Source organism: Vombatus ursinus, unplaced genomic scaffold, assembly GCF_900497805.2.
Source record: "Vombatus ursinus unplaced genomic scaffold, bare-nosed wombat genome assembly UNPS02012319.1, whole genome shotgun sequence".
NCBI classification, from domain to species: Eukaryota; Metazoa; Chordata; class Mammalia; order Diprotodontia; family Vombatidae; genus Vombatus; species Vombatus ursinus.
Window position 1 is genome coordinate 3,479,553 of NW_020952097.1, and position 23,109 is coordinate 3,502,661.

Sequence of the window (23,109 nt, forward strand, 5' to 3'; positions counted from 1 at the left end):
CACAGTGTGGTACCTAAAACTGAAAACAATACTACAGATGAGATCTGACTAGAGAAGGATACAGAGGGACTATCACTTATTGGTAGTTATAACCTTAGCTCTTTTGGCTGTCATATTACATTACTGACATAATGAACTTGTAGTCAGCTAAAATTCCCAGATCTTTTTTAGACAAATTACTACTCTGGGGTGGGGATGCAAGGGGAGGGATTCCCATTAGTGTTTGTAATATAGAGGGGAGAAAAAAAGACTAACTAGAAAGCAACTGGCCTTTTTTTGAGTTCACTACTTGGGTATATCCCTTTTCCCTGCATGACATTGCCACCTGCCTATAGATGACATTGGACATTTTCTCCAGCCAGTGGAAGGAAAAGGTTTGTAACCAACTAGGCAGAAGAAAGATGTTTGTTCTGGACAATAGCTTTGAATCTTACTTCTGGTAGGAATCCTACTTAAGGTGTACCAAAGATAATGATTACTAGTTCTTTTGGAACATTTTCTACACTGTAATTATGGTTTTGTGATTATTTAAGAATAGCTGTACTATATCTGAAAGGACCCTCTGTATTAATTAACAGTTGAAGGCATAAAAAAAAAAATCAGTCCAGTCAAACTTGGCCCCTTGTCCGAGAGGGAGGAGTAAGTGCCTACAGAAATACTAGACTTAATTAAAAGACTGAAAAATCTACAATTAAATGACTGAGTGCTAAAGGAATTTTACTGAACTCTATGTGTATCCTTAGATAGCAAAGTCATTATTGGTATATTCAAGTGTTTGAGATCTGTTTACTCTAGCTTGGTGTATTTTTAAAGGGCTCCCTGGGTGAAAACAGTGACACACTTAGAATTAGCCTGTAGTTCTGGGCAGGGCTGATTTCCTAGAAATATAACATGTGCAGCTCCACCTCTCAGCACAAGGAAGACTGAGACTTCTTTGGTTGCAAAGTGAATTATTAGCACATCTCCTTAGCATATTGATCTAAATATAGGCTATACCCCTCTAATATATCTTTGAAATAAAAAAGAATAGAAATATAATGAAAAAGAATTCTACAAAATTTTTATTGTTCAATTATCTCAGTTGTGTCTGACTCTTCATTACCCCATTTGGGTTTTGTTTTGGTTTTTTTGGCAAAGTTACTGGAGTAGTTTGCCATTTTCTTCTCCAGTTCATTTTACATATGATGAAACTAAGATAAACAGGGGTAAGTGACTTGCCCAGGGTCACAAAGCTAGTAAGTGTCTTCGGCCGGATTTGAACTCTAATCTTCCTGACTTCAGGTCCCATGCTGGATCCACTGAGCCACCTAGCTGCCCCATATGTGTACAAAATTATCATATTTGAAAAGCACCAACCTATTTGGGACAAATCCATTATTTTAAAGAGGCTTTACCACACAAATCTATAAAACACCATAGCAAACTAAAAGGAGCCCATTATCAAAGAACTAGAAACAAAGTAGAGGCCCATTGATTGGTAAATAGTTTTTAAAAAATTATGGTTCACGGATGAGGTAGAATATTACTGCAACAAAATAAATAATGAACATGGAGATTTCAGAGAAATATGGTAAGACATATGAACATAGGCAGACTAAAGTAAGCAAAAACAGGAAAACAATATACACAATGACTACAACAATATAAAGGGAAAGAACAATCAAAGAAAACAGTGCTAGAAATGATGACCAAGCTTGGCCCCATATAAGGGATATGAAAATGCACTTCCTTCCATTCACTGGGAAGATGGGGAATTATGGGTAAGGAATGTTGCATATACTGTCAGACATAGTCAATTCATTGGTTCTTTCTTTTAAAATCTCTGCCAGAAGGCTTGATGGGTAGTAGAGGGAGAGAATATTCAGAAATGAATCTGTTCTTAAAACTAAAGGCATTAATAAAACTAAGAATACCAATAATTAAGAAAACTAAGGAAAATGAAGATATTTAGAATGAGACACTGGCTTAAAAATACAGAAGAGAAAAATTTTTTAAATCCAAAATATTTAAAGTTATTCAACATACAAGTTTTATGCAAAGAATTTTAAAATTCAGTAAGTACATTTGATATAACAGTTTCCAAGTATATACAGCAGGTGCCCATAGCTTTTCTATGGTAGTAGAGTCTTTGCCATTATTAAATATATGTCAATGTTGGAGATTTCCTAAACTTTACCCCCTTTGACCATATTTAGAGCAATCCTGTATGTGTATAGGTGTTACCCCTCAAGTAATACTTAATAGTAAAATAGGGAAAATCAAAGAAAATGTCCATGAAAATGAAGCTAACTTGTCTAAATCCAGCAACTTCTAGGAGTTTCCCAAGTCTTACTTTATTTCCAATTTGAAGAGGTAGGGACCCCTTGTTAACCATTGCTCAGGAGTTCATTTTTTTCTAGCTCTGTCTACCACACCTCTTGGGCCTCTATTCCATGAGCATCCCATCCAGAATGTTAGATAAAGAGTTGAAGAATGTCTTGGGAAAGAAATACTTCTTTCCCTCCATTGCTGTTGGCCACTTCACAACAGCTGTGAAAACAGACAGAGCATCTCAACCCTTCCTCATTGCTTCTGCAGTACTAGTGTCCCACCCTATTCTGCCACCTTCACTCCAGCATCTCTACCACAATTGTTAAGACTCTGGAACAAAGGCCAACTTAACTTCCTCTAAACCACACACATCAGGCTCAGATTCAGCCTGAAGACTGTTAAGCTAAGGGTGCTGACTTTAACCTTCCCTCATACTGATTAAAAGTTTCCCACTACTTGTTTTGGAGACAGGGCAGCATTTAGACCTCAGAACTTCAACAGGATTTTCCAGGTTGAAGAAGTTAATACAGTGGGGTCATTTTCAATTGCCCTTTCCAGTCCTCTTCACCTCCTTTCTGAGCCCATATTCATCTAATGGTCACAAGATTTTGTAGGAGCATTGAAACAGTGAAGCAAAGAAGCCCATAAAAATTGAGAAGACAGACAGCAGGCTACTCAAGAGAGAGGAAATGAATTCATATGACAGACCAGGTTATAATGGATCAGGCCCTCATAGGAATAGCTCACTTAAGAGAGGGCAGAACAGAATACACTAAAGGAAAAGGTAGAGCTTAGGCTGGACAGCCTAGTGACTCAGTGGATAGAGGGCTAGGCCAAGAATCAGGAAGACCTGAGTTCAAATCTGGCCTCAGACACTTACTAGCTTACTACCTTGGGCAAGTCACTTAACCCTGTTTCCTTTAGTTTCATCATCTATAAAATGAGCTGAAGAAGGAAAAGGCAAACCACTCCAGTATCTTTGCCAAGAAAACCCCACATGGGATCATGAAGAATCTGATGACTAAAATGAGGGAACAATGACAAACAAACAGGCTTAGGTTCCAGGTCAGAGAGAAAGGAGATAGAGGGAAAGACAGGATTTCTTAAAGGCTACAGGCAGAGAAATTCCAATTCACAGTGATGGACATGACTCAGGTAGTAGTGTAGTTGTAACCTGAAACTAGAGGTAGCTGTGCAGGCACCTGAGACCAAGAATAGAAAAAAAAAGTGTCTTCAGGGGCAAAAACTCTAATTATTAGAATAACATCAGCATAGTTTCAAATTGAAGATATCATGGTAAATCTTCCTCATCTAGAAGCCATGTAGGAATTAACGAAATTTTGTTCAACCTGAGCTAGAGGCAGTAAGGAGATTAAATATCATAAAGACAAGTAGTGCTTTGTATAACTGATTTCAAGTTTCTATAAGACGTGTTTGAAAACTTGACTCACACAAACTGTTGCAAACAAACCAAATCCTGGATCCTCTCGAATCAGAGTTAAAGGAAGTACTCAGTCGTGTACTTGCATCTATCTGTTGGACTACAAGGTGTAATAAGATAATATGGGGTATAGAATGTGTGTCCAATGGTATATGTGAAGAAATATAGCTGTCAGAGAGTAACAGCATATAGGAGGGGCCCAGGATTTAGGGATGAGAATATCCCTAAGCAGAAAACAGTAAGGGGCAGCTAGGTGGCACAGTGGATAGAGCACCAGCCCTAGAGTCAGGGGGACCTGAGTTCAAATCCAGCCTCAGACCACATAATACTCATTAGCTGTGTGACTCTGGGCAAGTCACTTAACCCCAATTGCCTCGCCAAAAACAAAACAAAACAAAACCAGTAAAGATTTTGGGCCCTTGTTTGGTAACACAGGGATAAAAGAGAAAAAGGACTAGGACTAACACTCAGAAAATAAATAGATACATGTTATCTTAAAGTTTGCTTTAAAATAGCACCTTTATAGTGTTTGCTTAAGTTTAACAGTTTAAATATTACTTTTCTGTATTTAATACTTTTTAGTAGTTAAATCTGTGATGGCTGTAGCAGAAAGCCACCTTTGAATATCAGGAAAGGCACACACACTTTGGAATTCAGGCCACAGATAGGGTCCCTCTATGGTCAGAGAATGGCAATATACCAAATTTGTAGAAAAATTTTTGAGAGTGAACAAACTTCTTTAAGAGTTGAATATTCAGAACAAAAGTCATTAAGTGACAGCTTTGTCACATGGTTTATCTCCAGTATGACTCCGCTGATGTTGAATAAGGTTAGAGTGTTGACTGAAGGCTTTCCCACAGTCATTACAACCAAAGGGTTTCTCTCCAGTATGAATTCTCTGATGCTGAATAAGAGTTGAGCGTGCACGGAAGGTTTTCCCACATTCATTACATTCATAAGGTTTCTCTCCTGTGTGAATTCTCTGATGTTTAATAAGATTAGAGCTCAGGATAAAGGACTTACTACACACATTACATTCAAAGGGTTTTTCTCCTGTATGAATTTTTCGGTGCTGAATAAAAGATGAACGGTCACTAAAAGCTTTGCCACAGTCATTACACTCATAGGGTTTCTCTCCAGTATGAATTCTCTGGTGTTTAGTAAGATTGGAGCTCTGAATGAAGGCTTTTCCACATTCACTGCACTCATAATGTTTCTCTCCAGTGTGTATTTTATGATGTCGAATAAGGCTAGATCGCTGACTGAAGGCTTTGCCACATTCATTACATTCATAGGGCTTCTCTCCAGTGTGAATTCTCTGATGATCAATAAGGTTAGAACTCTGACTGAAAGTTTTCCCACATTCGTTGCACTCAAAGGGTTTCTCTCCAGTATGTATTTTACAATGTTGAATAAAAGATGATCGTGAGCTAAAGGTTTTCCCACATTCACTACACTCATAGGGTTTCTTACGTTCATTTTGTTCATAGGACTTCTCTTCAATATGTGTTCTCTTATGTCGATTGAAGGATGAGCGGGCACTAAACATTTTCCCACATTCACTACATTCATAGGGTTTCTCACCAGTGTGAATTTTACAATGTTGAATATAGGATGAACGGGCACCAAAGGCTTTCCCACATTCATTACACTCATAGGGTTTCTCTCCAGTGTGAATTTTACAGTGTTGTATAAAGGATGAACGGGCACTAAAGGCTTTCCCACATTCATTACACTGATAGGGTTTTTCTCCAGTGTGAATTTTTCTATGTTGAATAAAAGATGAGCGTGCACTGAAGGCTTTCCCACATTCATTACATTCATAGGGTTTTTCTCCAGTGTGAATTTTGCAATGTTGAATAAAAGATGAGCGCACACTGAAGGCTTTCTCACATTGATTACATTCAAAAGGTCTCTCTCCAGTATGACTTCTCTGATGTTGAATCAGATTAGAGCTCTGGATAAAAGCTTTTCCACAGTCATTACATACATATGGTTTTTCTCCAGTATGAATTTTATGATGTTGAATAAGCACTGAGTGGTAACTGAAAGCTTTCCCACATTCATTACAAGTATAAGGTTTTTCTCCAGTGTGAATTATTTGATGATGAATAAGGTTAGAGCTCTGACTGAAGGTTTTCCCACATTCATTACATTCATAGGGTTTCTCTCCAGTGTGAATTCTCTGGTGATCAATAATGTGAGAGCTCTGACTGAAGCATTTCCCACATTCGTTACATTCATAGAGTTTCTCCCCAGTATGGATTTTATAATGTTGAGTAAAAGATGAATGTGTACTGAAGCTTTTCCCACATTCATTGCACTCATAGGGCTTCTCTCCCGAACAAATTTTCTGATTTTCAATAAGGACTGAATTGTTCTTAAACTTTGCTTTCTCATATACATTAGATTTGCAGGGGTTCTCTCTTATATGAATTCTCTGATGTGTGACAGGATTTGAGTTCAGACTGAAACTTCTCCCAAGTTTATTACATTCCTTGCTACTCTGCCCTGTGAGGATTTTCTTGTGTATCATTTTCACTGGGCTAAAATCTCTTTCATGGTAAAGATGTTTCTTCAATTTCCCCTCTGAATGTCTTCCCCAGTGTATCTTTAATTTTCCCTCAGATTCCCAAGGTTTTCTCAGCTTCGGTTTCTGGAGACTATTCCTTATGAGTCTTTTCAGTATCATATGCTGGAATTCCATTCCTTCTGGAATTTCCTGTTCTGGTGAGAACTTCTTGATCTTAGTCCTAGTCTCACAATCTGAAATAATAAAGGGGAGGGGGGAGCAAATGCCACCTTTTATTAGGGAAATGGAAAACAGGTGGGGCAGAAACAAAACAACTCAAAAGAATCATCCCTTAGAAAACTATGACATTTTCAGATCTCAATATCAGCATCACAACTGGGAGAAAGGATAGCAGTGGGAAGAAAAAAATGGAAGAGGGTGGTAGTTACTGATGAAGAGCCACAATGAGAGAATAAGACGAGATTCCACAGAGAAGAAGGGGAGGGAAAGTAATTGAAGAATAATAAGTCAATTGAGGAGGAAGGGATAAAAAGGAATATTATAGTTGGATAGAGGGAAAAAAAAGAGGTTGGCTGAAGATAGGGAAAATGAGTTCTCAGGTATCATAAGTAGGTTTAAAAAATGTGAAGGAAGGGCCAGCGAGGTGGTACAGTAGATAAAGCTCAGGCCTTGGAGTCAGGAGGACCTAAGTTCAGATCCGGCCTCAGATACTTGAAACTTACTGGCTGTGTGACCCTGGGCAAGTCACTTAACCCCAATTGCCTCATTAAAAAAAAAAAGATGTTAAAAATGTGAAGGAAGTCTATAAAGAAAATCATCATTACCGTTTAAGCCTTCTTTAGATATCCTAGCATATGCTAACTACTGGATACTCCATAAAAATACTTTTAAAATGAAATACTAAAAGGCTATATGTAATAGAGAAGGATGAGTACTGAATAGGATTAGGTCTGTAATGATATGAACTCCCCCCCCTTTTGAGTAATATGGAGTAAATTAAGTGGACTAGAGAAGAAAATAAGGAATGAATATAAAAATAGAAGCTTAAAAAATATAGCTGAATTGGACACCAATTAGCCAATAAGAACCCAAGATGTGGAAGACCAGAAAAGTGTGGAAAAGAAAACTTTTTTTCCACTTTTCTTGAAATTGCCATGGAGGTGAGGCATGTGAAAAAAAAGATTTTAAGACAAAAGTGTCTTGAAATAATCTCAAAGGTTTTTATCTCCCCCAATTTTTCCAGTTTTTTTTTCTGAGCTTTCACATACCTTGCCAACAGTATTCAATAATAAAGTAAAAATGTTAATAAGTGTGAGTAGAAATTCAATACTACATAACAAGGGAGAAAAAAGCAGTTAAAGACCATATGTCCAAATAAATGATAATGAACAGTAAATATTAAACCAAATTAGATACATGGAAAAACTGGGCCTGTGAGAGTAGCCATAATTTGGCAAAACATATCATCAGACTGGGATAAGCATGTATGGTTTCTGGATAACAAAAGCATTAGCTTGAAGAGGCTACCAGGTGCACTGGAAAGTGCTGGACTGAATGTCAGGAACTGAATTAATATACTGGCTTGAATATTTGCTAGCTACATGACCCTGGACAAATCACTTCACCTATCTGAGCCTCAGTTTCCTCATCTGTGAAATGAAGTTAATACTAAACCTAACAGGGTTGTTGCCAAGACAGCACTTTGTAAACCTTAAATAATTATATAAATTCAAGATATTGCTATTATCACCACTATTATTACTATTTTTCGGAACAACTAAAATCTTGAAACCACAAATAAGGTAAAAATTAAACCAGGCATGAAGACCAGAAAAAAGCTAATGCAAGAAGAATTAAGTGTTGGACAGCTAAGACAGTGAGTGGCTCACAACCTACAGACCAGGAAACTCTGGAGAACTGAAGTTATTGCCAGTGGTCCATTGCCAGTTATGTACCTTCTCAATCAATGAAACTAATAACTGATATTATGGAGAGAGGGGATCCACAATATTTTTTTTGCTATTAAAAAAGTGTTCTAATGGATTAAGAACATTTGGGTTAGGCAAAAGTTACCATAAAAAATCGAATTCACATTCTGGCAAGAGAAAAGTTGAAAAAAATGAAAAACAGAGACAAAAGTGTTTGTATTACCAGAAATAACACAGGAGTGCTACAAAAACCACTGTGACCTAGAGGGAGGAGAACCAAATGAAAGCTGATTAGAGGATAATTTTACAAAGAAAGAAGAAGGTAAGGATTATTTTCCTATTACATACAAACCTTCAATGGGAAAAGTAAGTCAGATAAAAACTCCTTGATCATGCCACACTCTCTTCCCCTCCCCCACTCAAGAAATTCTAGTGGCTCTCTATTATCTCCAGGAACAGATACAAAATGTTTTATCTGGCATTCAAAGCCCTTCATAACATAACCCTCTCCTACCTTTCCAGTCTTTTTACACCTTACACACTGACACACACTCTTTGATCCAATGACACCAGTCTCCTGTTGTTCCGTAAACAAGACACTCCGTCTCTTGGCTCCAGCATTTTCTCTGGCTATACCCCATGCCTAGAATACTTTCCCTCCTCCACTCCATCTACTAACTGTCTGGCTTCCTTATAGTTTCATTAAAATCCCATCTCCTACAGGAAGCCTTCCTCAAACCCTCTTAATTCCAGTGCTTTCCCATTGTTAATTATTTCTTACTTCTTGTACATAGCTTGCTTAGGATATATTTGTTTGCATGTTGTGTCTCCCACTTGCCCCATTAGATTGTAAGCTCCTTGAGGGCAGAGACTGTATTTTGCCTCTTTTTATATCCCCAACACTTAGAACAGTGCCTGGCACATAATAGGCACTTAATAAATGTTTACTGAATTGCTCAAAAGGGAATTCTAGAGTCCCTTTTAATGAAGTACATAGGAAATAATCCTATGTTTAATGACAGTGAAACTTACGTACCTCTTAAGATCTCTCTATCTTCAGCTCCCTGCATGTCCAGGAACCATGGTTCTCCTCTTTGTTCTAGCTGTAAGATCACATCAGGTTTGGAGACTGGAAATCCTATTCATGAAGAAGAAAGTTGGATTAGTTCTGTGTACAAAGAATTGCCCTGAACTCTGTACAAGCCACTGAATCTATAGGGCATGGACAGACTGGTGAACAGTATCCATGGAAGCCATGACTGGAAGAACTATGTATTCTCTGAAAGAGTTTTATAGAGGAGAGATAGGGATTCAAAAGGGTTGATGATATGGGCATAGAAATGTATTCTCCTTGAACGGTCTGGAAACCTACAACTAAGAAAAAATCTAGAACCTGGGTTACCAAAGCTGGGCCATTGTTACGTACACTCTTCATAGGAAAATAAAAATGTAGATTCAATAAGAGCTCCAGTAAGCTGCCTATTTTCACTTTTGCATGGACATACCTGTTTCCTGGGAATAAAAAAGCAGAGATGTTCTATCACCAAACTCAGGCAGATTAGGAATAGTGGTAGTAGTAGTAGTAGTAGTAGTAGTAGTAGTAGTAGTAGTAGTAACAGCAGCGCTGCTGACATTTACATATGCTTTAAGTTTGCATTTGCAAAGTATTTATATGATCTCATTGTAATTCAACTCAACAAGCATAAGTTAATTAATTAATTAATTATGTACAGGTAATATACCAGGGACTGGTGACATAAAGCCCAAAAAAAGAAACAATCCCTGACCTCAAGCTTACATTCTACCTTCTGTTCCTCTGTTCCCAAATACCTGAGAATCTGGGAGCCCAGATTCAGTATTATTTACTAAGGAAACTCCACCTCAAAGAGCAGTTGATCTATAAAATGCTAAGTTTGCTTATTGAGTATTACCTTAATTTATGTGAGTAATACTCCTTTACTAGACTGTGAGTTCCAGGAGGACAGAGATTATGTCTTATCTAAACTGTATGTCCTCCAGAGCCAAGCACAGAGCTCTACATACAGCAGGTACATAAACACTTGCTGAAGCAGGATCCATTATGAATAGAATTTGATTCTTTTCCATTGATCCCAGCAACCTTATGAAGTAGCTGCCATTATTGTCATCATTTTTTCCAAACGAGAAAACTAAGCTCTGACTCTAAAAGTAGTTCATTGGAACCCTTCAAACCCCACAATTATTCACAAAGGATAAAGCCAAGAGTCTCAGATCTGAGACCTGGGGAGAGGTCTTACCCAGTGAGACCACATTGCCATAATTCTCCAGCATCACATCCCTGTAGAGGCCCCTCTGTGCAGGCCCCAGATGGCCCCACTCCTCTTGGGTGAGGTACACAGCCACATCCTCGAAAGTCACCAATGCCTGAAAACAACAGTCCTATTGCAATCTCAGACATAGTTCTTGAGGTAGGGGAGGAGGAGTCTGCAAATCATAAAATCATTGCAAAGAGTGGGTAGAAGTAATGGAGAAGAGCCTTCTCCATATTAGGAATACATGTATGTAGAAGCCTTTGCCCTCAGGGAAGGGAATTGGGATTCAGGCCTCTTTGGGAGGAAGGGGATTTCCTGGGCAGAGAGGTCTAGGCAAAGAGAAAGGACAAAGGTCATGAAAAACTATAGCAATGGGGGTCTCAGAAATTCTATACAACTCACCTGAGGTCCAGTCTGCAAGAGCTTGGTGGTCATCCCTTGCTCTCCCAGGCTATCCTTATGAGGATTAAGCAGAAACCTAGAAGGAAGGTAGATCTAGGGAAATAAAAAGAAATGGGAGGGAAATGAGTGTTGCCCTCTGGCTCCCTTACTAGCTTAGCATTCCCTAGCTTTCCCCTGGACCCCCACCATGGTCAAGGCACTTCAAATATTAAGTGTGTCCATAAGGACACAGATATGTGCTGTCAACTGCACAAGGTACCATGAGGCTGTATCTAAGCCTCACCACCTCCAGGAAGCCCCAAATTACCATCCTGTTCTTGCACCACAAACATATATTAAGGACCTACTACATGCAAGGTACTGTTTTAAATATTGTTGAAACAAAGGAAGATAATAACTGATATAGAGGCAGTGCTCCATCTCCCATCTCTGTGTTTTTTGCACTGGCTGTTCTCCATTGCTTAACAAGTGCTTCCTTCTCACTTCTGCCTCAACATCCTGGTTTCTTTCATGACTCAACTCAAATGCCACTTTCTTCAGGAAACCATCCTGGTCTTGGGCTGCTTGAACCTTCCCCCTTTAAAGTAACCTTTTTTCTACTCTATATGTATCTTGTAAACAACTACTTGTTTACAAGCAGCCCCCCCTACTTTATTTACATTTATGCCAATGCCCCTTGACGATAAGGTCCATTTTTGCCTTTCTTTGTATCCTTAGCATGTAGCTGTGCATGGCACATAGTAAGACTTAATAAATGCTTGTTGATTGATTGTTTTGAAGTTTGCAAAGCACTTTACATGGAATACTTCCTTCAAGCCTCACAATAACCCTATGGAGCATGTACCACAGCTAATATCAGTCCCATTTTGCAGATGAAGAAACTGGGCATAGAGAGGGAAACTGATCTGCTCAGAGTCCCACAAGTAATAAGGAACAGAAGCAAGATTTGAACCCAGTTCTTTCTGACTACAAATCTAACATTCCATCCACTCTATAACCATGCTGTCTCTAGACAAAAATCAATGCAGTTACAGGCAGGGATATGCTTAATAAAATGTTTAACAACCGACTCCGCAAAAAAAAAAAAGTACATAAGACTTTAAGTTTACATTTTCTACATCACTTTCTTAAGTCTGAACAAGCCACAAAACAATAAATCAAGCCTTGATTTCTAGCATTTGCTAATTTCCAAGGTGTAAATGCTCACATTTAAAAATTAGCTGGCACCAACACACCACTGGTTCTAGGAAATATGGCGTGTGTGTGTGTGTGTGTGTGTGTGTGTGTGTGTGTGTGTGTGTAAATACAAGGGGATCTGAAGAGAAAGAAAGCATTAACACCTCAGGGAGAACCAGAAAAGGCTTCACAGAGGAGATGAAGCCTGAGCTTACTGTTGAAGAATGAAAAAGATTCTTAAAGGCTGAGATGAGGAAGGAATGCTTGCCCTGTTGGGAAATAGCTTGAATTCTGGGAACTTACTATTCAGTGTGCATGAAGGTAAATAATGTGAAACATGACTGGAAAGGTAGGTTAGGACCAGATTCTACCAGGCTGAGTAATTTGTGTTTTATCCTAGAAGCAACAGTAAGTTTTCTAGTAGGCTTTGAAGGGGAGGGTGGCAGGGAGGTGACATGGTCAGAGTTGTGCCTTAGAAAGATATTTTAGCAGCTCTATAGAAGAGGGGAGAGGGTTGAAATGAAGAAACCAACTATGGTCTATTACAATAATGCAGGTGAGTGATAATAAGAGCCTTAACTAGGGTGGTAGCTGTGAGGGAAAACTGCAAGAGATGTCAGGAAGGGTGAATAGATAGGACTTGGCAACTGATGGAAGTTATAAAAGAAAAAGTCAAGGATGGCTCTGAGGTTGTGAATCTGGGTGACTGAGAACATGGTGAGGTCCTCAACAGAAACAGGGAAATTTGGAAGAGGGATAGGTTTAGTAGAAAAATTGTAATGATATATCTATAGTTGATAAATCAACAAACATTAAATGCCTATTGAGTGTCAAGCACTGTGATAGACAAAAATGAAATAATTCCTACCCTCAAAGAGCTAACATTCTCCACCCACCTCCACCACTATCATTTTTAGAAACCTTTAGAATAATTCATTTAAAAGAAGTAATTTTGGTGATTTAACTCATCCCCCTCCCCAATGAAATTAATGTAATGCCATCTGCTACTACAAATCTCAAGGGCTGAATGCTGGAAACCAGCCACCAAGGACCGAAAGAAAAGCATAAGAATGAACTAGAAAAACAAACAAACCTATTTTAAGCCTCTTCTTGGCTAAATCCACTTTAATTTAGAGGACATTCTGAGACCTCTTATTAAAAAGCACAAATTTGTTCTGAGAAAAGAAAATTAGTATTTGATGAAAGATGTAATCAAAACATATATACCCTCACTATAGGTAGAGGAATTTTAAAAAATCTTAAGGGCAATTACCATAAAACAATTCTAATACCTAGAGAAATCTGCTCCAACATGAAAACTCTCATCTGAAAGGAGTGGTGAGAATAAGTTTTAGCACCTTAATAAGATGATAGGAATAAATGTGTCCACTTAGCATAACTGATTCCATCTTGTTTCAAGCCTCTATTTTGTGATGGAGCTGTTCTGGGTAAGTTGTTTTTCGATAATAAGATAAGCACCTGTGTGGTATGATATAGTAAACAACATATGTGTATTCTTAAACAACTAATAAATACATGGAGTCTCTGATATGAAGTACCACCAATGTAAAAACAGCATAAACAACTCTATCAATAATTTTGATGTAAACTACCAAATCAAATAATGTAACAAATAATTTAGCAACACCTATGACTAAAAGTACACCCCTCCCCCCATCCCACCTCCAAGCCCCACTCATTTGTCTGTTCCTAGTGCTGGCTCCTACATTCCCCCAACTTGAGACTTCAACAACCTGTGTTGGATTGAGGGCAGTGCTAACTGACCCAGACTTGCTGAATGACCACCTCAAAGGGTGACACATAGCCTCTGTCTGGGTGAGAAGGAAACTTATCATAAGTCTGATATAAAAACCTCTAAGACACAGGATGGTGGTTCATCTTTAGAGGAGGGCATTGTTTGCATGCTTTAATTAATAAAGTTTGACTGCATGTATTGAGAAATACAAGTATAAGTATTGGTAAATAGGTTATACACATGCACCAGAGCTGATCATATCTGCTGCCTTATAAAACAAATTAACATTTCTATTGAGCTTAATTGGAATACTTAAGAACTACAGAAGCTACACAAAAAGATCTTTTAGAAAATAAACACAAAGCAAAGTATGTCTAATATTTTCCCTAAAATTATCCTGTACCTTTAAAAATAAAATCTTAAAAAAAGTGCTTTAATAAACATAGGTGAAAATTTTGAAGAATTTACCTTATGGGTGTTTTTGATGTTCTACAGCATTCTTTAGCTCCAAAATTAAGTAGATGAGGCTTTTTGATTATAAAATATTATATTGCTGAGTTTCTACTAAATTTGAGTGCATATGACTGTCACTCACACTGAACTTATGGTCCACTAAAACCCCCAGATCTTTTTCAGACAAATTGCTCCACAACCATAATTTCATTATCTTTAATGGAATTTTTTTTTTAAAACCCAAGCATAAGACTTTGTTTATCATCCCTATTAAATTTCATCTTGTTAGATTTGACCTAATGTTCAGGTCTGTCACTATCTTTTGGGATTCTGACTACCATCCAATATGTTTTCTATTCCACCTGGCTTTCTGTCACTGTAAATTTTGCAAGTATGCTATCTGTGCCTTTATCCAAGTCCCTGACAAATATATTAAATAACAAAGGTCCAAGCAGCCCTGAGACTTCACTGGAGACCTCCTTCCAACTTGACATTCATGTCTCCATGGGCAGTCATTTAACTAATTCTGAACCCATCTAATTGCATTATCACTTAGCCTATACCCCATTATCTTTGACACAAGAATAGCTTAAAGGATTTAATGAAATGGTTCATTTAAAATCTAGATAAATCATATCTGCAACATAAGGATGGGGATACTGAGCCTGAACAAGGTTAAGAGATTTGCCCAAGGTTATACAACCAATAAGGATCTGAGGTAGGATTTGAATTCAAGTTTTCCTGACTCTAAGCCTAGTGCACTATCCATTACACTACCTAGCTACCTTTGAGTCACTCATCTAATAGTCCTGTCAAAGAAGGAAAAAACTTATTTTGAAATAACTGTTTCTTGATGAAGCCTTCAAATATACCTATCATATCCCCTCAGTGGAATATAAGTTCTTTGAGTTTAGGCCTATTTCATTTGTGTTTCTGTATCCTCAGCGCCTAGCATATAGTAGGGGCACAATAAATGTCTGTGAAATTAAACTGAATGTGGGTTTGGGTGTTGTTTTTTTTTATATTCAGGGGGAAAAAACAGGATCAAAGAAGGAACAGAGCCACTGCTGGAATGATGGAATGAAAATAATGAATAATGGTGAGAAGAATGAGCTGTCAACTCTCATTTTGCTTTTGATTTCTCTGCAAGAAAAATAATCTTTGGCTTAGATCATAGTTCTTAACTTGGGGACTATGGATTTGTAGATAGATTTTTTTTGGGGGGGAAGAGGAAAGATTCGTAAACTTAGATGGGAAAAATTACATATTTATTTTTATTAACCTCTAACTAAATTTAGCATTTCCTTAAATTATGAAACATTATTCTAAGCAGTCTATAGGCATCACCAGACTCCCAAAGGGGTTCATGACACAAAAATGGTTAGGAACATCTGGTCTAGATAGAAAATGGTTAGCAAAGAGTTGAAATCTAATATAGATGAGGAGACAGCCAAACAGCAAAAAACTGCTTTCAATGAGTTCCAGTCACCAAGCCAAGATGAAGTATATCCAAAGTACTAAAAGGATTAGAAGATGGTTGTGCTGGGCCATGGTCAGTGACCTCTGAAAGATCATGTAGAATGGAAAACTTACTACAGAACTGAAGAAAGGCAAATGCTGTCTGAATTTTTGAAAAAGAAATGATAATAACACTTACACACTATAGACCAGTGAACCTGGCTTCTATTCCTGGAAAAATGTAGAACACAATATTAAAGGGATGTTTTGTGAACATTTAGTAAGAGAAGCCACAATCACTAAAAGCCAATTTGGCTTCATTAACAGTTCATCCCAGATAAATCTCATTTCCTCTTCCAGCAAGGTAACTAGACTAGTAAGTGAGGAGAATGCTAAAGACATTGTCAAATGCTTTGTTTAGAATACCATGTCTCTCATGCTATCTGAGTGGACTAGTTGGAGAGATACAAGATAAATGATAGTACAGTAAGGAGGATTTGGAATGAGTTGAGCGAGTTACTAAAGGCTCAATGTCAACCTGGAAGGAAGTCTCTAGTGCCTCTGGGATGTGTCCTTGGTCCTGTGTTTTATTTTTTTTAAATATTTCGATTTTAACATTTCTATCAATGACTTGGACGGCGGGTATACGCAAGTTGACACAATTAACAAGTTGGAGGATGACTGAAAACTTGGAAGGATAATTAAGATGTTAATATAGAATCCAGACCCAAATAAATCAACAAGCCAGAAAAATGGGCTGACAAGATGACATTTCATAGGGTCTAACGAAACATTCTACACTAAAGTTTTTTGGTTTTTTGTTTTTAAATCAACATCTGAAGTTTAGGATTACAGCAGGGGGAAGTGATTCATCCAAGAGTTCCTATGAAAAAGTCTAGTGGTTTCAGCAGACTGCAATCATGAGTCAGTATGGCACCGAAGCCCCCAAAATTTATGCTACCTATGATCAATTAAGCGAGCCAGAATGTCCAGATCCGGCCACATCGGGGTTAATGTGTTCAGTTTTAGTCACACATTTTAAGAAAGACATAGACACTCTGGGGGCATGTCCAAAAGAAGGCATCCATGGTGACGAGAGAGGACTGGAATAGATACTACATTATGTTTAGGCATAATCCTAACATCCCTCTTCCTCAGGTTAACTGTCGAAGTCCCTTCATCTCATCCTTGTATAGCACGCCCCTGGATTGCCTGGACCACAAACTCTAAACAAGCACTGTCTCCACCAGAACGCAATGTCCCGCTCTGGTCCCGCACAGATCCAGCCCGTGGGCCCCCAGCAGCCTAGCCCAGGCTACCACGCCCCTCCCAGAGCCCAGGGGGTGCGGCTGGAGGAGGGAGGAGAGGGGCATTGACAACCCCGCCCACCGGCTCTTCTGGACTCACCCTCCGCTCAGGGGTCGCGCGGAGGGCAGGGGATGGAAAGAACGGGACCCAGGACCAGTCACTGCACAAGCACTGGCCTTGCCCCTGCCCCAGAGGAGTACAGCACCCAGACCTGAAGCACCGCCCCGTCCTCCCGCCCCCGGGGAACCGCCCAATCGGAGCAGAGGGCTGCTCTGGGCGGAGCAGAGGACCCGGCAGGCATCTCGTTGGTCCTGGTTCCCCAATGGGGCAATGGTTTTAGGACTGAAACGGGCGGCCACAATGGGGTTCTGTCCACCTCTGAGGCAGCTGGATGGAACCCAGCTCCGTATACGCTTCCCTCCCGACACCGCCCCGGGCTCTAACAGACCCCTTCGGGACAAAAACCCACGACCACGACAGACCTGCCAGGAGAGGCGGCAAAGGTCCTAGCAACGTTCTAGAGCTGGGACAAGTAGCCCCACTACGGGCAGGAAAGTGTGCGCACGCGCCGTGGTTGAGGGTTGGTAGTGGAGTGGGAGGGAGGGTGCCCGATTCCTGAATGAGAGAGCTATAGCGGAGCTCCAGAATGCCCGGAGGCGAAGACATGAGAGCCGGGGCCTAATGGACTACATTTCCTAAAATGCACTGTGAAGGGACACTGAGCTGTACGAAAGGACTACGTATCCCATAATGCAACACCTCACACCTACATCCTGTGAGTCGGCCCCTGAGCCTTTCTTCCGGTGGGTTACCTCGCCCCGGAAGATATAGCGCTGTTGGGAGGTCGACTTCCTCTTTGTAGCAAGTCCGGAGCCAGGTAAGACCTACTCCTTTGGAGCTCTGTGGCCTTCAGCCATCCGTGCCCAATCGGGGCCTTCAGAGCGCCATCCGCCCTTGAGCAGCGGCCCCCCAATTGTGGGGACTCCCTGTTTCTAACCTTCCTTGGGGTGCCGCTTCTCTGGGCCCAAGGAGGTTCCGGCGCTGAGCCAAACCCGGCGCCCCTCACCCCTCCCTCCGACAGACTGACATGGCGGCGTCCCTCCGCGGAGTAGCCGAGGCCGCCGGACGAGGCAGCCTGGCCCTGGGCGCCCGGGGGAGGCGGCGCTCGGGCTCCGTGTCCTCACTGCCCTTTCTCCCTCCCTTCCCAGACCGCGCGAGATGGGCCGAGTGATCCGTGGTCAGAGAAAGGGTGCGGGCTCCGTCTTCCGCGCTCACGTGAAGCACAGGAAAGGGGCCGCCAAGCTCCGGGCTGTCGACTTCGCTGAGAGGCATGGCTACATTAAGGGTATCGTAAAGGTGAGGCTGAGACAGGGGCATCCGTGTAGTTTGAAGGGTGGAGATTTGGATACTACTTGGGAGTCCTCAGGTCCCACCCAGTCCAAAGACTGGTCCAAAGAAGGGCAACAGTCCGGCTCTCCATTCCCATGTCCAATTTCTCTTCAACATCAGGGGGATAGTGATGTTACTTTAGAAAATCAGTCGTTCTTTCAACACGTTCTTATTAAGCGTGCATTGTATGCCAAGTATTGAAAACAAAAACAGTCCCTGCTCTCAAGCTAAAATTCTGATGGGGAAGTCAATGTGCAAACAATTATATAGGTTAATTGGAAGGTAATTTAAAGTAATGCGCTAGCAGTTGGGGATTGGGGCGGGCTGTGAAAAGCCTCTTAGAGAAGGTGAAATTGAGTCTGAAGAAAGCCAGGTCTTGAGGAAGAGCATTCCAGGCAAAGGACAGCCAGTAAAAGCCATGGCGTGCCAATGGAGAACATTTGGAGTGTTACATTCTACTGACAGCTTCTGTATCAAAGATTGAGAGGAAAGAAGTGTTAGGATTGGAAAAGTAGGAAGGGGCCAGGAATTCCAAGAAGAAATTTCAATTCATTTCCAGTAATTTTTCTCCACTTATTACACCTTTGGATCTAAATAAAGTCTTATCTGCTTTAACTCATACATGCCATCTTCTATCTCTGCATGTGTTATCTTTCTCTGTAGAATATACCGAATATGTCCTTCTTGTTGGCAGTGACTGGTTTTGCCATTCTCTACATCCCCAGCACTTAAAGGTCCTAATCTAACTAACTTTCCTAACCCAGAAATAGTGCCAAAGTAAGGCCTAATTGCTAACATATAATTTCATTTGGCAGTATTTAGTAAATTCTTAATGTTCCTTCAGGACATAATCCATGATCCAGGCAGAGGAGCTCCTCTTGCAAAAGTAGCTTTCCGGGATCCTTACCGATTTAAAAAGAGGACAGAGTTGTTCATTGCTGCTGAAGGCATCCATACTGGCCAGTTTGTGTACTGTGGTAAGAAAGGTAAGTTGGCAGTTCTATTTTTTTTTAAAGAATAGCTGGCATTCATATGTTGCTTTACATATGTTCATTTGAGCCTCACAGTCATCTCACTAGGATGTGATTCACAGGGTTAAGTCATTTTTCCATTTAACAAGGCAATTGATGTGGTGACAATAATCTTGTATAGTCCAGTGCATCTACTGGTTGGAGTATATGTTGTATCCACAGTATTCCTTACTGATGGTTATCTTGAATTGTTTAAACACCCCAATGATGGGGTGCTCACTACCTACTGAGACAGCAAAGGTCCTTCCTTAATACTTGTTGACTGAAAAGAAGCTGAGCTATGGTTACCTGGTTGTACAGATTTCCTATGTTAATGTAGAATTCCTTAACAAGGTATTTCAAGCCATGCTTTAATCCTGAACTGCCCTTAGCAAGCTTTCCTTGAGAAGGCCCTACTCTTAATCTTATCAAACTGCTAGTCTCAGGTTAGATCTTTCAGGCTCCCAAGTGTTCTGAATTAGGAGAATTGGATAGTCTTTTTGCTGATGGTCTTCTCTAGGGAAGTATTCCTTGGCTCCCTGGTGTGATTTATCATAAGAGTTTGTGTATATCTTTCTCCCATTAGACTGTAAGGTCCTCGAGTAAAAACAGTCTGTCATGTTGTTGTCTTTCCCCAATCCGAAACACAATGCCTTGCCACGTGAGTGCGTTATTGAATTGAACTTTCAGTTTGCCTTTGTCTTTAGCTCAGCTCAACATTGGCAATGTCCTCCCAGTTGGCACTATGCCTGAAGGGACCATAGTGTGCTGTCTTGAAGAAAAGCCTGGGGATCGGGGCAAGCTTGCCCGTGCTTCTGGAAACTATGCCACAGTGATTTCCCACAATCCTGAAACCAAGAAAACACGGGTGAAGCTACCTTCAGGTTCTAAGAAAGTGATCTCCTCTGCAAACAGAGCTGTGGTTGGTAAGTGACTTGGGGCAAAGGTACCTAATTGATTTGCCATGGAGCCAGATGTAAAGAAACCCAAAATTGTAAAATCGGGTGTCTTCATAAAATGGTGAGGACTCAACCTGCATTTCTTCAGTTTCTACGTGGTCTCTCTAAATGAACTTGGACCTTACAGCTAACAAGCCTCTCTCTTCAATCAGTGTTATAAGTATTTGAAACTAGCCAGCTGTTTCATCTGCTTTAAGCTATAAAGTTTGCAAAATACATTACATATGTTATCTCATTTGGTTCCTGAAACCTTTTGAGGTAGGTGCTGTTATTTCCATTTTACAGAAAGGAACTGGGCCAAAAGAGCTTCTTTAACTTCGCGGGATCACACAACCATAAGTGTTTAGGCAAGAGTCACATTTATATAGTACCTCAAAGGTTTGCCAAGTGTTAACAACTCCATTTGCCCACCTATCCTGGCATCTTAAATTTTTTTTTAACCTCATTACTTGTTTTGAACAAGTTTATAAGTGAACATAACACTTAAAATTCATTGGTAGGCAATCTATTGAACAAATGCTTTAGGGGCTTTATTTTAGCCTTTGTTTCAAAGCTAGTGGTTAATTGGTGCTTTCATAAAAGTGAGCAAGCTCGTGGTATTAGAGAATTTTTTTTTTCCTTTAGAATTTGTTTTGGGGTAAAAGAAAATCCTTCAGAATGCTTCCGAATGTTTGAGCCAGTGCTCCACAGGTCTCAGAGCTTAATGTCGTGTATGCACAAAGCTATTGGTGGTTTGCAAACAGGTTTGTGTACTTCTCAGTAGGAAATAAGAGGTTGTCTATGTTTATAGCAGGATTAGTAACCCTAATCTACAGCTTAGAAAGTTGAGGTTCAGGTGTGAAATACCAAAGACTGGAACTCATTTTCCTGATGAAGTAAAGCCTCTGCTGGAAACTATAACAAATTCAAATATACATGGCCTTGGTATACAGTTTTGCAAGGGTCCTGAAATTAGGCTACTGAACCAAATGACTCCTGGAGTCCCAAGGGATCAGTATTGATTTTGTTCTGATTCTGTTATTAGTCAAGAGCCTAAGGGTTTCTGGAGGAATAGGAGTTGCAAATTAGTCAAAAAGGTCAGGCTAATTACAGGATTTCTGGAATGGAGAAATTATCCCTGACTCTAGGGGTATTATTTTAGGATTCATAGTGGGGAGGCAGGGAAGTGCAAGGGGAAAGAGGCATCCTAAACCAACTAAAATATAAGAAAACAATCATGGTCTCAAACATGTTTATTTTCTATTGGAAGGTCACTTAGAGACAAGGACTGTAAAGTGCAGTCTGATGGAATCTGGAAGTTAGAATCAGACCAGGGAATGCAGAGCCTTTATGCATCACCTCACTGGATCCTAACCATTTGTTTCGTAGGTGTTGTTGCTGGAGGAGGTCGTATTGATAAGCCCATCCTTAAGGCAGGTCGTGCCTACCACAAATACAAGGCCAAGAGAAACTGCTGGCCTCGTGTCCGGGGTGTGGCCATGAATGTGAGTGTCTCCCAGGCTGTGGGGTGGGATTCTGAGTATTTTATATATTGCTTATATTAGATGGTAACTTGTGGGCATCTCTTGATGGGTACTTCAGTATAGTTCTAGTCATCAGTCTTTCAGACTGCTACGCTGTTTGGCTGGTTACCTGGGGAGGTGAAAGAGGGCATAATAGCATTCAGTTGAGTCTGCCCTGGATTGAGATTGGAAGTGTTACTCTTTGAGATGTGGTCAGTTAGTTGGTCGGCCATTTACATCCCTGAAATTACTCCTGAACTTCAGGAACTAAGTGAGGATGGGATTGTTGAGAGGGTGGAATTTAGCTATGGAATCAACTATAGGTGTTAATTCTCTTTTAAGATTTTTGGTTTTGTATAATTTTCAGATGCATCCCTTACCCCTATCCAAAAAGCCATCCCTTTATAGCAAGGAATAAAAAGGAGCAGTTCAGTACATTGAGAAGGGGGTAGTGTGGGTGTAAAGGGAACAAATTTGTGTTCCCTTGCATGCCTGGTGATGTGAGAACCTTCTTTCCCCATAGCCTGTGGAACATCCCTTCGGAGGAGGTAATCACCAGCATATTGGAAAACCATCCACCATTCGAAGAGACGCCCCAGCTGGACGAAAGGTTGGTCTCATCGCTGCCCGGCGTACTGGTCGACTCCGGGGTACCAAGACTGTACAGGAGAAGGAAAATTAAAGTACAGAATCCAGACAATAAAAATTATTTTGGAGATTGTATAAATAGAATTATATTTATAACTCACTAGTGGTTGCTTTAGAATTTGGAACCTGATAACAACGTTGTTGGGTTTTTGTATCACAGGAAAAACCCAGGGCCTCTTGACTTTGAGACTCGTAAGTTCTTATACCTTATTAGTAAATAATTTGAGCATATATTCCCTTCTTTTCCCTCCCCTTGACATGTATATTAAAATACACATTTTAGAAGGCTTGGCCAATTATGAAGTATTTAACTGGAGTCAGTAGCTCTCAGTGGCAGGGCAAGAGGAAAGATGCCAATTAGGAGGCCACCATAGTAAGTGGTGAGTGGTAATGCCTACCTCAGCTGGGATGGTGGCTATGTGGGGATAAGAGTCAAGGATAACACCAAGTTTGTGAGCCTCTTGGGGGCTACGAACTTCAAAAGAAGGGGTGGACCCAAGGGAAAACATGATGAATTATGCTTAGGATGTATAATGTGAGAAAAC

At 40.2% G+C, this 23,109-nt stretch overlaps 2 protein-coding genes across 2 annotated transcripts; one reads left to right on the plus strand and one right to left on the minus strand.

Moving 5' to 3' along the window:
• Nucleotides 1-4,284: 4,284 nt before the first annotated feature.
• On the minus strand, nucleotides 4,285-17,236 carry LOC114039798 (zinc finger protein 345-like). The gene is made up of 5 exons (XM_027857673.1): nucleotides 17,156-17,236; nucleotides 10,906-10,998; nucleotides 10,489-10,615; nucleotides 9,249-9,350; nucleotides 4,285-6,517 (listed from the first exon to the last, which is right to left on the minus strand). Exons 2-5 carry the CDS (start codon nucleotides 10,936-10,938, stop codon nucleotides 4,521-4,523), a joined length of 2,259 nt encoding a protein of 752 aa, XP_027713474.1. The 5' UTR covers nucleotides 10,939-10,998; nucleotides 17,156-17,236; the 3' UTR covers nucleotides 4,285-4,520.
• A 1,028-nt stretch (nucleotides 17,237-18,264) lies between these two features.
• Nucleotides 18,265-22,623, plus strand: RPL8 (ribosomal protein L8). Its single transcript, XM_027857683.1, has 5 exons — nucleotides 18,265-18,412; nucleotides 19,290-19,431; nucleotides 20,163-20,381; nucleotides 21,783-21,898; nucleotides 22,440-22,623. Exons 1-5 carry the CDS (start codon nucleotides 18,275-18,277, stop codon nucleotides 22,596-22,598), a joined length of 774 nt encoding a protein of 257 aa, XP_027713484.1. The 5' UTR covers nucleotides 18,265-18,274; the 3' UTR covers nucleotides 22,599-22,623.
• Nucleotides 22,624-23,109: the final 486 nt, after the last annotated feature.

What these genes read in the sequence shown, in the direction of transcription:
- LOC114039798 (XM_027857673.1), bottom strand. Translation starts at nt 10,938, where the DNA reads ATGACCACCAAGCTCTTGCAGACTGGACCTCAG. An exon ending in TCTTGCAGACTGGACCTCAG is followed by an intron (nt 10,616 to 10,905) that starts GTGAGTTGTATA and finishes TGTTGTTTTCAG; the next exon opens with GCATTGGTGACTTTCGAGGA. An exon ending in TGGCAATGTGGTCTCACTGG is followed by an intron (nt 9,351 to 10,488) that starts GTAAGACCTCTC and finishes CTTCATGAATAG; the next exon opens with GATTTCCAGTCTCCAAACCT.
- RPL8 (XM_027857683.1), top strand. Translation starts at nt 18,275, where the DNA reads ATGGGCCGAGTGATCCGTGGTCAGAGAAAGGGTGCGGGCTCCGTCTTC. An exon ending in TGTGTACTGTGGTAAGAAAG is followed by an intron (nt 19,432 to 20,162) that starts GTAAGTTGGCAG and finishes CTTTGTCTTTAG; the next exon opens with CTCAGCTCAACATTGGCAAT. An exon ending in TCCGGGGTGTGGCCATGAAT is followed by an intron (nt 21,899 to 22,439) that starts GTGAGTGTCTCC and finishes CTTTCCCCATAG; the next exon opens with CCTGTGGAACATCCCTTCGG.